Source organism: Culex quinquefasciatus, chromosome 1, assembly GCF_015732765.1.
Source record: "Culex quinquefasciatus strain JHB chromosome 1, VPISU_Cqui_1.0_pri_paternal, whole genome shotgun sequence".
Taxonomy (NCBI): Eukaryota; Metazoa; Arthropoda; class Insecta; order Diptera; family Culicidae; genus Culex; species Culex quinquefasciatus.
In genome coordinates, this window is record NC_051861.1 from 5,848,335 (window position 1) to 5,864,610 (window position 16,276).

General features: G+C 43.5%; 1 protein-coding gene across 1 annotated transcript; it reads right to left on the bottom strand.

The window, feature by feature from the left end:
• Window positions 1-14,545: 14,545 nt before the first annotated feature.
• Window positions 14,546-15,482, bottom strand: LOC6036807 (basic helix-loop-helix transcription factor amos). The gene has a single exon (XM_001846749.2). It carries the CDS (start codon window positions 15,399-15,401, stop codon window positions 14,766-14,768), a length of 636 nt encoding a protein of 211 aa, XP_001846801.2. The 5' UTR covers window positions 15,402-15,482; the 3' UTR covers window positions 14,546-14,765.
• Between the last annotated feature and the right edge of the window lie 794 nt (window positions 15,483-16,276).

The following is a 16,276-nucleotide window of genomic DNA, read 5'->3' on the forward strand; positions in this document are numbered from 1 at the left end:
GCACAGATACGAGGAAGGATGCGAACTAATCGAATTTTGGGCCTACTTTGATCCTTCCTTTCTACGGGGTGATGACTCTATGAAACGAAGTAGGCCAAAAAAACGCAATGTCATTCGAGCCGGAGATCGGTCCTGGTACTCAAGGCCTACCTAGTTTTTAGTTTTTAGAAAATTTTGGCAGCAAATTTTTATTCTTGTTTTTTGAAAAAAAAAACTGTAAAATAAACCCAAAAAAATATTGATATTTTTTTGTTTGATCCCCCTCAAAAGAACTTCAACTTGGATCCAACTGACTCACTTTTATTCCGCATCAGAGAAATTGTTTGTTTCGTTCTAACACCACCGTCTGAACCCCTCCCCTAAACACTTGGTCTCGCTTCAGAAAATGACTTTAAGAAAAATTGTGCTCCGCTGGTCCTTTTTCTTCCGGCCCCATATGTTCACCAAAACATAAAAGTGCACCCAAAACAGTCGATCTTCTTCTCGATCCTTCGACCCAACTTCCCAACAAAAAAAAAAAGATAATATGCGCCTTTTGTCCGCACACGTGTTCCGGATCCCCGAACTCCGTGATGTTTATATAGAGCAGTGGAAAATAATTGTTGTTTCCCTACATGAGCCATGTGCGCCGGCCGCCATAATCGGTCCTGCCATAATGACCCCCGGCCGCCGCAAGTGTGCCGGACACGCGCCCCTCGACGAAGGCCACGCTTAGGTGACTCTGTGCATGGTTGGTCAGTCAAGTGTCAAGTTTTATAGCGACGGCGCGACGCCATTATGGCAAAGCTTCCAACTCGGCGTTTGACAGTTGCTTACCTTTAACGTTGATGCTGCGCGCGAGATGACGTTTGCGCGCCAAGGTTGAACATGCAAAAGGTAAGCTATCAAATGCAGAGTGAGACTCCTAGCCACACGTGTGCCGCCATATGTTTGATGATTTTTATTTGTTTTGAAAAAAGGTTCCTGGCGCTTAATTAGATGCCTTCCACCACCGCGCGCTCTTGTTACCTTTTTATCGCTCTCCTTTTGCTTCGAATGATGGTCATCGTATCATCCCTGCTGTCCTGGACACGTGTTCCGGCGCGATCCTTCCGCCGTATGTTCGGCCTGTATCCATTACCACCGCAGTCCAGAAATCGTACGGTTTCGCAGAAAATATCGCTTTCAACGCACGAAACGTTTCCGAAAAATAACAAGTGTTAGAAGCGAACTACTGCGCGGGGACTTCCCGGAATCACTCGTCTCCTAGCCTTCAAAGTGCCGATCGATCGATCAAGCGCGCACTTAAGGTCGGAACTCGAGAGCGATCATCAAAATCAGAGCACCTAGCCGGTAATCTAGATACCGGCGCGGTCAGTCCTTTGAAGGATTTGCTGATTTTCACTTTCTCGGACCTTTTCCTCCCTTGCTAATTAGAGTTAAAGTGATCCTCTGCACGACCCTGTCCGAAAACGAGATCATCCCGTCCGATAGGGTGTGTGCTAATCAGCTCTTGATTTTCGAACCGGAATGTCCGATCCAAGTTGGCGTTTGATTGATGGCCGTAATTTTCGGCACGACACTTGCGCGCATCCCTGGGCACGCCATGAAGTGTCAAAACGGCAGCGCGTTGCCAACGCAACAAACTAATGAGTCATGGCGGCGATGACGTCCAAGAATCGCTCCGGCTCCAACGTACCTTGAAGAGTGCTCTTTTGGGATGGGATTGAATCGAAGAAAAATTACAAACATTTCAAGTGACCGCGTGTAGGGATGAAGCGTTTGGGATTGAGTCCGCCACTGGTTCGCCCAAAAACGTCCACTTTACTCCGTAGCCGAATCCAAGAATTCGGGAAATTCTCTTCCAGAGCCTACTTGGAGGCATAGAGCACCGCGCTCTTCAGTCGAGCGTGTTCGCGTACAAAGACCTTCGAGAGTGCGCGCGGCATGGCTTGCTTCGAGATCGTTTACCAAGAGACCCTTGGATTGCTTGGATCGCGCGTATGCCACCCCAAAGTCACTCGAAATTCCTTCGCCCGACAAATTACACGAGTTCGCATCGACCTGGATTTCCGGGGTTCTTAGCTAATCAAAGGGAACGACCCGCAAAACAAACATCGGCCCACAAGATCCGGACGTTGATACAGATTCCTCAAAAGTAGACCGCAAATTTCCTGAATTGTTCCGACAAGAGGCGGTTGTTGGTTTACGATCCCGAGGTTTGTGGGTGCGGTCAACTTCTGCTAGGCAAAGATCAAACGAAGTCGCTACCGTAATGACAGGGCGGCATGTCCGACCTTTGATGGTGCGCCGCTAGGTAAACACAGAACTCCGGAAAGGTGCCGAAACAGGTAGTTCCTTCAAGAAGGTCCCAAAAACCTCTCGGAAGGTGTGAAAATAATGACAAAAGTACTCGTAAAGGGCCACTTGAGCAAGGATTACGAAAACAGGATTATCATTTGAAGAAATGAGACTTCCGTCATCTCAGCAGGCTGTCGGCTTTCTGAATTCTGGGTTTCTGGGTCACTGGGACCCAACAGGCCGGACCACCCTGTTTGGGGAGACTAATTGAGCCATTAATTTATTCAGCCTGCCTCGATCGTGATCGCTCGATCGATCCAAAACCAACAATTAATTCTAATCGATACAGTTTTCTCCACCGAATCCCGCGCGATCGCTCGAGTTTCGAATCCTTGCACCGAAATGCGATAAATCAATTCTATAGTCAACGCAGGATCAACTGCCCGTTACTCAACGAGAAGGTCATCCCAAAAAGGTAACCAAAATTGAGGGCGTTTGGAGAAGGCGCAACGTAAACAACCGTAACCAAGACGACGCACGGTCATTACGGGGGGCGCCCGCAAACGACGCACATTCCTCGACACAACCAGAAGAAATTCCCGCACCGTCGTCGTAAATTATGCGGTTATGGACCCTGGCTAATAATATCCCTCCGAGAAACTCCGATATTAGGGACCCCCGGCAGAACCATATAGCGCGCCTACTTGAAAGAGGGAACGCGCGTTTTTTTTTTCAATTCTTTCAACCGCCTTTAGAAAACAAGAAACAAATTTACACTTTGCGAGCGCTTCGAGGGGTCTCAAGATTTGGGCCTCTCTCGGGGCGCTCTCGAGAAGCGCAAATAATATCAAGTGGGCGATTCTGGAATCTTGGTGAATGCGAAAAAGGGTGCCTTAGAACAAAGGAATTCAAGGTTTTGAAACACTTTTCAAAACGTTTTGTTTTCAAGATCCCAGTAATCGCTGAGGTTTCTCAAAGGGTTATTTAACAGGATTATTAGTAGTTTTACCCAAATTTGAGTAAAATTCAAATCCTTGTTAATAATGTTGCATAAGCGTGCACTCTGCAAACGTCAAGCGGCCAGCCCTACCGTGCGTTGTTTTTCTGGAGAGATGATTCGTTGGCTAGATTTAGATTGTTAATCAATAGAGATGCAATAAACTCTCATGTTATCAGAAGACTCAAACGTCAGCCGCGGTCAGTCACACCGATAGCAACCCCTGACGAGTAAATTGGCAAGGCCAACTCGAAAAGTTGTAATCAACCGCGCAGGGCAGAGTACTTCTGGTGACGACGACCCCATGGGAAATCGGCCCAAGGCGAAGTTCACACACAATCACAACTCCCGGCAAAGTTCAACACTCCGTACCGAGGAAGTTGGTCCCCTTTCGTCCTCGCGGCCAATTTACCCACCCCGGATCGTTTGCAAGGAAAAAAAAACAGAAAACTCTCAAATTAAATTTAAATGCGCCGATCAGCGAATCCCTCGCCCAAAAAAACGGTTTTCTTTTGGAGGATTTTTATTTAAATTTCCTCTCTTGTTTCCCGGTGCGATTCAGGGGATCGACGATTAATTCCTGGGCTGCCAAAGAAGCTGCCATCAGCAATTGAGGCCCACCGAAGAAAAACGAATAAAAAAAACGGAACCGACTGCTCACACGCTAATTTGTATTTCCTTACGCGCGCGATCCGATAATTTGCTCTGCTGAAGAAGTCTGAAACAATTTTGGGGGTAGGCTTGGCGGACGATTTTCGGGCAGACGACTGGGCAGAGCAATTTTCTCACGGCAGACTTGATTGACGCGCGAGCGCGGGGTGATCTTGATGCGTCGCTGTCTTCTTTCGTGAGCGTGATGCGCGACTTGGTGCGGTATTGTACGCTGGTTTTTTTCGGCGGGGAGACCCCAAATTGGATTAAATGCTAAATTAGTGCTTCCTCAGCAGTGTAGAACGCTTGAAAAATCAAGAGAGGATCATTTGAAAAGACAAGAATTCGCTAGCCCATGCAGCAAATCCAGACTAAACTCAAGAACGGCTCTGATGCTGCGTTTACCGTGCAAAGGAAAAGTGCCTACTATCTTCGACTTCTGGAGATTTAGCGACACCAACTCCCACTCCAAATCTGGCTTCTCAACATTTTCCGACTCCACAGCCCTAAGCGCAATCTGATTCATGCAGCAAATCTATTCTCAACTCAAAATTGGGTACCTCGCTGTGACAAACTGTCAAATTTTGAGGGGGTGCGTTTAGCGGTCCCAACCACGTTTTCGACCCAAAATGAGCTCCCAAAATCCGATAATTTTCCCATAAACCTCGCTGCGCGGTCACCTCCTTCCGCTTAATTGGAGGGGTGGCCAAATCAAAGAGGGGCCTCGTCCTGCAATCGGCGCCGCTCATCGTGGCGTGAAACTTGGCGGCAGAATCGACAGCTTCGGTGTTTGGGATTTCGCTCCGGCGTTCGGCAAACCGTCAATTTCCTGACGAGAGAGAACCCATTCCGATAAACGGTTTACGATAAGGTTATTAAATTTGGGCCGAAACCTCTGAATGAACTTTTACGGGGCCAATTTTTTTTTTCGCCGGTTTTCGCAGAAGGGACGGGTGGACCAAAACAAATAAACGATTTCTGCTCCCCCTCCGCTCGTAAGAAGTGGCCAAGGCGCGAGGACCAGAAATTGCAGGGATTAATTCTCCGCCGGGTGATGATAGTGATTTGAGGTCCCGAAAATTGCAGCGCGGATTATCCGGGGACGGGTCGGATCGGGGTGTGCATTATGAGACGCGGTTTGGCGCGTAATAAAGTAATTTTCTGGCGGCTTTTAGGTTATGCTCTGCCAAGCGCCAAATTATACACCTCTATGATGATGGATGAGTTTGTTTGCGAACTTTGAACGAAAGGTTAAACGTTCAAAGGAGAAAATTGAGCAAATATTTGCCCAGTTAGCAATTAATTAAATTTTGATAATGCGTTTGGCAACAGTTTATTATGATTTGGCAACAGTGCCCGAGGCTGTCTCTGCAAACTGCATTATTACACGGTAAACATGTAAACACAATGTTTGCCGGCCGGCTTCTCGTGTTCAAGCGCGTACATCAATCACGAAACACGTGGAGGAGAAGATCGCAGCAACCCTGCGGCTATTTGACGCATAATCACGTTCGTGCAGGGGTGCGTTTAGCTGTGCTTTGTTTTGATTTCGGCCCACCCTGTCAGGTATACACGCTGTCAGATTTCTGCAGAAGTTTGAGTTGAATGTTTTACATTTTGTTGCATGGGCTTCCACGGACTAGCGCCACTAGGCAAAAAATCGATTCTTTATCGATTTCATAAATATTTTTTGAATATAAGTTTAATAATGGAACGAAACAAAACCGCGGTAGGAGTTCCTTGGAAAAGAATTCTTTTCGTTACTAAATAAAGCGATAAATTTAGTCATGGTCAGTATTTTAGGGAACTTTACCGCCTATTGTATTGAAAGGAGTTCTTCGCGGGCCATTGCGGCTCACCACAAGAGAAAGGATCACAGCAGGCCAGGAGGTGTGAATTTATGCGCGTCCTTTTGAGACTTGGGTGGTTCCTTTTCGGTTTCGATCAAAAGCGAGGTCCTTTTGTGCAACAGGGTGCACTGTTATGATGGTGGCCCTGCGGGAAGAAAAAATATCATTTGCTATAAATTTCAACTTCTACGAACGAAACCATTTCCTCACCTTCCGAAAGTCATTAGCCGTTGAAGCAAATCCATCAGGGTAGAAATTCTTGGTGTCCTAATGACAAGTTGCGAGCTGAAAGCGAGATTCTGCACCCGCTAAGTAATTAATAGCAAAAAGCAGGACCTTCCATGGGGGCGTCAAAGGACCACCGTCAAAGAACAAACAAAAACTCTCCAAGGTAACGACTCTCGTCTAGTAGGCCGTTACATCGAACTTGATGATTGAAGACATTTTCCGGCCCTTGCTAAATGTCAGCCCAACCATCCACCGACATCCTCTCGAGAGGTCATTAGGGTGGTGCGGCCGTAATTACAAGGACCCGGCGAAACCGGACAAGACCGGTGGTCCTTTTTGGAGGTCCGAACCCGTTAGTCCCACGCAGAGCGATCCCCTTTGAGCGCATCTTCCGACCTTTGTTTGGTTATGAATGGTGTCCCAGCACGGAACAATCAAAGGATTATTGTGGCCGGGACTCGCGGGAGGCCTCTTGACCGTTGACCGTAAACTGTACGGTGAATAAAAGCAGTGTAAACTGTCTTTGAATGGGAAGATTAATTCAGTAAATTATTGTTTAATTAGGCGCACTTTGGTCACGCATGTCCAATAATCAGAGTGGCGGCATTGGGAAAGGGATTTATTCGGGAACTGCGGGATGTCTTTTGGTAAGTGGAGGCACGTGAGCAAGATAGGGTTGAAACTAGGTTAGGAGGTCACTTCTGGGACCTCTTGGGCGATCAAAGAAGCCGCATTTTTAGTTTTTTTAATGTTGTTTTTTTTGGTTAAAATTACGCATAAATATTTGTAAAGATTTATTGCGCAATTCCCACTAACATGGACTTCGCACTATATTATTGCTATCGATCGCACTATTGCGACTTGTCAAACTGTCTTGAAAAATTTAAAATTTTCACAAAAAAGGTCAAAGCTAGCCGCGGTTGCCGATCGTTTTAAAGCTGTCAATCGCAATTTAAAAGTGCGAAACGTCCAGTTTGGTGGAAACTGCGACTGGAAATGTAAACAAACAAAAGCTGGTTGCCTAGTTTTTTTTAAATGTTGTTGTCAAAAGTGCGAGAAATAAGTGCGGGCAAAATCCAAGTTACAGTGAAAGGATCAATAATTAGAATATTTTAAACCAAGATAAATAAAAAAATCATTTAAGACGAATTAGAGTGCTAAATCTAGAGTTTTTCCTAAAAAAAAGTCCTGTGGGCCAGGGTTGTCCTATGCTGGTAGGACCTTATGAAAAAGAAAGCGCTGATATCTTTTAAAAGACGACTTCATCAATTTAGACTCCGACTCGAACAACAACTTTCTACAAAAGTGTTGAAGAATTTCGCTATATCCGCTAATTTGAACGTGTCCAAATCAAAAAGCTCTCAAACTTCAAAATCAGATGTCACACTGATTTTCTACAATAGAGCTTTATGACGTTTCGCGTACGCACACTAGTGCACCATTTGATTTTGCTGGCTGACAAAATTTAACCTCACTTTATTTTCGTGTACGTACACGCAATACATACGTACGTAGATTGCTCTATTCAACCCTACACGCAGAAAAATAAGGCATATTTGAATCAATAAAACGTTTTGTTGATTTGAAAATCCGGATTTTTGTTGAATCAACGCTAAACGTCAAAGCAGCTTTTTCAAAACTACAAAAGACTTTTGTGGAATTTAGAAAATCAAGGTTTGTTTCAAAGCAATTTTTTTGTTAATTATATTCAACAAAAAATTTGTTGATTCAAACCTCGTACAGACTGATTTTACAAAACATTTTTATGCGTGTATTGTTCGACGATTTTCGAGCTCATGTTTTCGTGGTTTTTGCAGCTGTCAGATGTAGGGGAAATATACCCATTTTAATCAGTCTAAGCCGTTCGACCAATTCTCATCACTTTTGCCGTTTTGCGCTATTAAATCAACATTTTCAGATGTATCAACAATGGAGAGTTGCTTGCTCACTTTTGTTTGAGCTATTTATTACTTTGGAACAGTCAAAAACACTTTATGAAAGCTGCAATTCATGATCAAAGTGCTGATAGGCCGATAATAGAAATAGGTTGAGAAATGGTATATTTCCCCTATCAATTAGATAATTTGGAGATTTGAATCAAATTCTTGAAATAATTTAAATTTAAAATATGTAAAAATCTGTATCTTGAGAACGGATTGTCTAATCAATTGATCAAAATTGTAGATATTGCTTAGAACTCGTTATTTAATGTCCAAAAATAAGTGTTTAAGGGCCTTTTCGAATGTTATTGTTTGATTTGAAAAATTAAACCATTTTGCCATAGCTGAAACATGCGATTTTTGATCATCTATAACACTACTCGACAAAACAAAACTTGTGTCAAGGGATTGACGATATCTCATCGGTTCCTCAGAGAAAAGGCATCCCCGAATCCGATGCAATCGACAGAATTTGATTTTATGTCCACGCGGACTGACGAGAAGCTGGTAAATTTTTTAACATAAAAAAATCGAACAATTTAAAAAAAACTTGCGTCTCCTCCCAACTATATGAGCCATCTACAAAAATATGGAGGCGCCTGGTGCATAGCCATTTCCTTTAAGCACAACGGAAACAACCAATACAAATGTATAAAAAGTTGTCAAGTTCGGGGGTCCACAGCTAGCATTTTTGTACGATTATAAAAATAAATATTAAAAGTTTAAAATTAAAATATTTGAAAACATTTTTTTAAATATATTTGTTTACTAAAATTTTATGTTTCTCAAAGGTCTATGGGTACTTCGGGATGTCCATGGTAATCCAAGGACTCCCTAGAGTTAAGATCTATGAGTCTACCGCCGTAACAAGCAAGAGGTCGTCGGATTTTGACCCCGGATTATGTGCGTATAGCATCAGTGGATATGGTAGACTACTATATGAATGTAATGGGATGTACATGGTCATCCAAGGACTCCCTGGAGTTAAGATCTACGAGTCTACCGCCGTAACAAGCAAGAGGTCGTCGGATTTTGACCCCGGATCATGTGCGTATAGCATCAGTGGATATGGTAGACTACTATATGAATGTAATGGGATGTCCATGGTCATCCAAGGACTCCCTGGAGTTAAGATCTATGAGTCTACCGCCGTAACAAGCAAGAGGTCGTCGGATTTTGACCCCGGATCATGTGCGTATAGCATCAGTGGATATGGTAGACTACTATATGAATGTAATGGGATGTACATGGTCATCCAAGGACTCCTGAGTTAAGATCTACGAGTCTACCGCCGTAACAAGCAAGAGGTCGTCGGATTTTGACCCCGGATCATGTGCGTATAGCATCAGTGGATATGGTAGACTACTATATGAATGTAATGGGATGTACAAGGTCATCCAAGGACTCCCTGGAGTTAAGATCTATGAGTCTACCGCCGTAACAAGCAAGAGGTCGTCGGATTTTGACCCCGGGTCATGTGCGTATAGCACCAGTGGATATGGTAGACTACTATATGAATGTAATGGGATGTACATGGTCATCCAAGGACTCCCTGGAGTTAAGATCTACGAGTCTACTGCCGTAACAAGCAAGAGGTCGTCGGATTTTGACCCCGGATCATGTGAGTATAGCATCAGTGGATATGGTAGACTACTATATGAATGTAATGGGATGTACATGGTCATCCAAGGACTCCCTGGAGTTAAGATCTACGAGTCTACCGCCGTAACAAGCAAGAGGTCGTCGGATTTTGACCCCGGATCATGTGAGTATAGCATCAGTGGATATGGTAGACTACTATATGAATGTAATGGGATGTCCATGGTCATCCAAGGACTCCCTGGAGTTAGATCTATGAGTCTACCGCCGTAACAAGCAAGAGGTCGTCGGATTTTGACCCCGGATCATGTGCGTATAGCATCAGTGGATATGGTAGACTACTATATGAATGTAATGGGATGTACAAGGTCATCCAAGGACTCCCTGGAGTTAAGATCTATGAGTCTACCGCCGTAACAAGCAAGAGGTCGTCGGATTTTGACCCCGGTCATGTGCGTATAGCACCAGTGGATATGGTAGACTACTATATGAATGTAATGGACACATGGTCATCCAAGGACTCCCTGGAGTTAAGATCTACGAGTCTACTGCCGTAACAAGCAAGAGGTCGTCGGATTTTGACCGGATCATGTGAGTATAGCATCAGTGGATATGGTAGACTACTATATGAATGTAATGGATGTACATGGTCATCCAGGACTCCTGGAGTTAAGATCTACGAGTCTACCGCCGTAACAAGCAAGAGGTCGTCGGATTTTGACCGGATCATGTGAGTATAGCATCAGTGGATATGGTAGACTACTATATGAATGTAATGGGATGTCCATGGTCATCCAAGGACTCCCTGGAGTTAAGATCTATGAGTCTACCGTAACAAGCAGAGGTCGTCGGATGACCCATGCGTATAGCACAGTGATATGTAGACTACTATATGAATGTAATGGGATGCATTCATCCACTCCTGAGCGATCTACGAGTCTACCGCCGTAACAAGCAAGAGGTCGTCGGATTTTGACCCGATCATGTGCGTATAGCACCAGTGATATGGTAGACTACTATGAATGTAATGGGATGTACATGGTCATCAGGACTTCTGGAGTTAAGATCTATGAGTCCCGCTCAAGCAAGGATCGTCGATTCCCGATCATGTGCGATAGCACCAGTGGATATGGTAGACTACTATATGAATGTAATGGGATGTCCATGGTCATCCAAGGACTCCTGGAGTAAGATCTACGAGTCTACCGCCGTAACAAGAGGTCATCGGCTTTGACCCCGGATCATGCGTATAGCATCAGTGGATATGGTAGACTACTATATAAATGTGTTGGGCTCCTGGAGTTAAGATCTACGAGTTACCGCCGTAACAAAAAGAGGTCGCCGTTTGGCTAAAGTGGTAAGCAAGGACTTTTGTTCATCGTTCAAACTTAAATATTTCGATAACTTTACATCGATTGTAGATCTTAACTCCAGGGAGTCCTTGGATGACCATGTACATCCCATTACATTCATATAGTAGTCTACCATATCCACTGATGCTATACGCACATAATCCGGGGTCAAAATCCGACGACCTCTTGCTTGTTACGGCGGTAGACTCAGATCTTAACTCCAGGGAGTCCGGATGACCATGTACATCCCATTACATTCATATAGTAGTCTACCATATCCACTGATGCTATACTCACATGATCCGGGGTCAAAATCCGACGACCTCTTGCTTGTTACGGCAGTAGACTTGTAGATCTTAACTCCAGGGAGTCCTTGGATGACCTTGTACATCCCATTACATTCATATAGTAGTCTACCATATCCACTGATGCTATACGCACATGACCGGGGTCAAAACCGACGACCTCTTGTTTGTTACGGCGGTAGACTCATAGATCTTAACTCCAGGGAGTCCTTGGATGACCATGTACATCCCATTACATTCATAGTAGTCTACCATATCCACTGATGCTATACGCACATGACCGGGGTCAAAATCCGACGACCTCTTGTTACGGCGGTAGACTCATAGATCTTAACTCCAGGGAGTCCTTGGATGACCATGGACATCCCATTACATTCATATAGTAGTCTACCATATCCACTGATGCTATACGCACATGATCCGGGGTCAAAATCCGACGACCTCTTGCTTGTTACGGCGGTAGACTCATAGATCTTAACTCCAGGGAGTCCTTGGATGACCATGGACATCCCATTACATTCATATAGTAGTCTACCATATCCACTGGTGCTATACGCACATGATCCGGGGTCAAATCCGACGACCTCTTGCTTGTTACGGCGGTAGACTCGTAGATCTTAACTCCAGGGAGTCCTTGGATGACCATGTACATCCCATTACATTCATATAGTAGTCTACCATATCCACTGATGCTATACGCACATAATCCGGGGTCAAAATCCGACGACCTCTTGCTTGTTACGGCGGTAGACTCGTAGATCTTAACTCCAGGGAGTCCTTGGATGACCATGTACATCCCATTACATTCATATAGTAGTCTACCATATCCACTGATGCTATACGCACATGATCCGGGGTCAAAATCCGACGACCTCTTGCTTGTTACGGCAGTAGACTCGTAGATCTTAACTCCAGGGAGTCCTTGGATGACCATGTACATCCCATTACATTCATATAGTAGTCTACCATATCCACTGATGCTATACGCACATGACCCGGGGTCAAAATCCGACGACCTCTTGCTTGTTACGGCGGTAGACTCGTAGATCTTAACTCCAGGGAGTCCTTGGATGACCATGTACATCCCATTACATTCATATAGTAGTCTACCATATCCACTGATGCTATACGCACATGACCGGGGTCAAAATCCGACGACCTCTTGCTTGTTACGGCGGTAGACTCATAGATCTTAACTCCAGGGAGTCCTTGGATGACCATGTACATCCCATTACATTCATATAGTAGTCTACCATATCCACTGATGCTATACGCACATGATCCGGGGTCAAAATCCGACGACCTCTTGCTTGTTTCGGCGGTAGACTCATAGATCTTAACTCCAGGGAGTCCTTGGATGACCATGGACATCCCATTACATTCATATAGTAGTCTACCATATCCACTGGTGCTATACGCACATGATCCGGGGTCAAAATCCGACGACCTCTTGCTTGTTACGGCGGTAGACTCGTAGATCTTAACTCCAGGGAGTCCTTGGATGACCATGTACATCCCATTACATTCATATAGTAGTCTACCATATCCACTGATGCTATACGCACATAATCCGGGGTCAAAATCCGACGACCTCTTGCTTGTTACGGCGGTAGACTCATAGATCTTAACTCTAGGGAGTCCTTGGATTACCATGGACATCCCGAAGTACCCATAGACCTTTGAGAAACATAAAATTTTAGTAAACAAATATATTTAAAAAAAATGTTTTTCAAATATTTTAATTTTAAACCTTTAATATTTATTTTTATAATCGTACAAAAAGTGCTAGCTGTGGACCTCCCGAACTTGACAACTTTTTTATACATTTGTATTGGTTGTTTCCGTTGTGCTTAAAGGAAATGGCTATGCACCAGGCGCCTCCATATTTTTGTAGATGGCTCATATAGTTGGGAGGAGACGCAAGTTTTTTTAAATTGTTCGATTTTTTATGTTAAAAAATTTACCAGCTTCTCGTCAGTCCGCGTGGACATAAAATCAAATTCTGTCGATTGCATCGGATTCGGGGATGCCTTTTCTCTGAGGAACCGATGAGATATCGTCAATCCCTTGACACAAGTTTTGTTTTGTCGAGTAGTGTAATCAAAATCAGAACTATCCCTCAAAAGGGTATTTTCTATCCTTTTCTCCTCAAAAAAGGATACTTTCTAACCTGTTCACCCGGCGTCACCCTTTTCAAAAGGGTTTGTCAAAATCAGTACATTTTCGATACCCTTTCAAAGGGTGCCGACGGGTAAACTTGAAAAAAGGATACTTCTGACTTTGAGTGTAGAGTGTATTAAAAAAATATTTGTTTCAAAAATGGTTATTTTGTAAAGTTTAAATTTATGTGTGAAAAGTCGGTATAAAAAATGGGTGATTTTTTTTTGAGTTTAGCCATTTTTTCTAAGAAATATTTACAATTTTGCGGAAGAAACCAATGATCAGGATATCCGTTATCAAGATACAGATTTTCGAATATTTTGAAAGCCATTTTGTGTGGACAGCTGCCAAAATTGTATGGAGACTTGCAAAATTTCATCAAAATTAAAAAAAAAACTACAAAAAATAATCGTTGTTCGAAGTGTCAGAGAATTGTCCTGTTTGGTAATAAAGAATGTTCTTATACAAATAAAAAAGACAAAATAAAAAAATGGAAAATTTTAGGGTGAATTGCGTGAATTGCTCATATCGTGCACTTTTGTTGGCACCCAGAAAATCTTAATTGACATGCATTTTTTTCTACATCTTACCAACTGTAAGTCCAATCTTCAATGTTATTCAAATTTATAAGAAATTTTATTGTTCTCTTCTTTAAAACAAATTTCTAATGTGCCCAAGCTTTGTCATGAGTTCTACATTGAATGCTCAGTTCATCGTTAAAATAACGTTAGTGGGGTTGATTTTCCGCGAGGTAATTTTTTGCCAAAACCGTAACTATTTTTTTTTAAGCAGCTTTCAAAAGTACAGAATATTGGAAATAATTTAATATTGGAATTAAGAAAAAAAAATAATGTGGTTGAAAATTACCACATTTTCAATGTAATCCCTCAACGTATGTGGAATTGGTGAAGTTACACATAAAAAGATGTTAATTTACACATTTTGAGATGCAAGATTACACTTTTTCAGACACAGCATCTATTCACATTTCTAGATGTAATATTACCATGATTTTTTATAGTGTGGTCTTTGCACCTGAAAGCTTAATTTTTAAAACTGTAATGGTATAAAAAAAATGCTAAAAGTACATTCATATATTTTCTTGATTGTTCTGAAGCGTGTTTTTAAAATTGTCATCAGTTTTAATAAGTTTGAACAACAATGTTTTTTTAATTGTGTGATTATTGCGTTTAATTATTTTTCTTAAAAACTAAAAAAATTAAATACATCTTCTAGTTATGCTTATGAGATTAAAATAATACTGGATCTTTAACTTTTATAGTAACAATAATTTCTTTAAACTTAATGACTTGATTTCACTAATGGCCAGCGGAACCTACCAGAGAATTGCCTAACTATATCTACAACAGTCACTAGGAACCTCCATCCGTTTCCTCCTCATCTCACACCAACAACTTGTACAGCGCCGTAATGTACGACTGCGCCATCTGCAGCGTCTCGTGCTTCGACAGCTGCCGATCGTTGCCCGGTCCCGGCAAGTGCTGCCTCAACCTGTCAAAAGCATCGTTCAGCCCCAGCATCCGCTTCCGCTCGCGTGCATTCGCCGCCAGCCGACGTTTCCGCTTGATCACCGTCGGAACCGTCGTGCCCCGTTTGATCTTGATCTTGGTCGGAATCTCACTGTTGGCCAGGATGTCACTGTCGGACGCGCTGCTGCAGCAACTGTCCTCGTACTGGCGCTCGATCTGGCTCAGAATGCGGGCCGAGTTGGACAGGGGACGGCTGGAAGGTGCCTTTGCGGCGATCTGGTGTGCTGGAACTTCCGGAAGTGGGGTAACGGACGGTTGGATCGTAACAGTCGCTGCATCGTAGTAGGCTGGACTGGTGGAACCGCTGCTGTAGCAGCTTCCCGGGCTGGCCGTCATCCACTCGGCGTCGCTGCTGGTGTTGGTGTACTGAGCTGGGGCCATCACCGGGTAGTTTAGCGTTGACGGAATTAACTCCGGACCGGCGAACAGATCCATCGCGGGGTTGTAGTCGTAAAAGTACTGCCGGTACATGACTTCCTCTGCCATCATTTCGTAACAACTTTTGTTTTTTTTATTCTCTCGAAAGATAACACGCTTTGTTCTTGAAGAGGAGTTCTTCACCAAACTGAGATCAAATCACAACTAAATCAGAACCGTTCCGGGAAGGACCTTTTATACCTGGAGTGATCCCGCAGAAGGAACGCACTGGAAAAAGGGGAAATCGCCCGGTTTCTCTTTCGCTCTCGCCCGTACACATTGAGCAAGCACGTGCCAGTCGACCAATCGGAGCGAGTCGAGCATAAAACATAAAGAGAGTGAAGAACCAGTTTTCGGGGGATGCTGCAACAATGGTCCAGAGAAAGAGAGTATTTCTCTCCAGTTTTGGAACAGAACCGAAAGTGGGCGAAGCGGAGTAGGCTTCGGTTGGCTCCCATGGCCTGCTGAGGGATCTCGCAGAAAACAAACAACGTGGAGCAGTGGAGATTATCTTCTGGTTGGGATCCAGCCAAAACCTAATTAATTGGTGAACTTTATGATTTTCCCATGATGTTGTAGGGTGAGGGGCGTAGGAAAGAAAGTGGGCTTCGCTTGCGCAAAAAAAAACCGCTGGAAGGAAGAGGGCGGATTTGTAATTTATTTTTCCTGCTCCTACGATTGAAGGATATCGAAGGGAAACTGGATCAGTAGCGATTTACGGTCGAGTAAGAAAGAAGCGTGGAAATCTGACACCGGTCCAGTAACGGAGGAAGATAAATGATTGCGTAATGAAACTTCAGTTAAATGTCATTATCAGATTATCTTATTAATTTGGTTTCCAAATGTGAAAGTTTTGTTTTCAAACTCTTTTACCTAGATGAAACTGCATGTTTATATCAATTTGTCAAGCATTGTAACTTTGTTTTATTGAACATATCTAGACTTTT

Excerpts from the sequence above, each read along its gene's own strand:
- LOC6036807 (XM_001846749.2), bottom strand. The coding sequence starts at position 15,401 with ATGATGGCAGAGGAAGTCATGTACCGGCAGTACTTTTACGACTACAAC.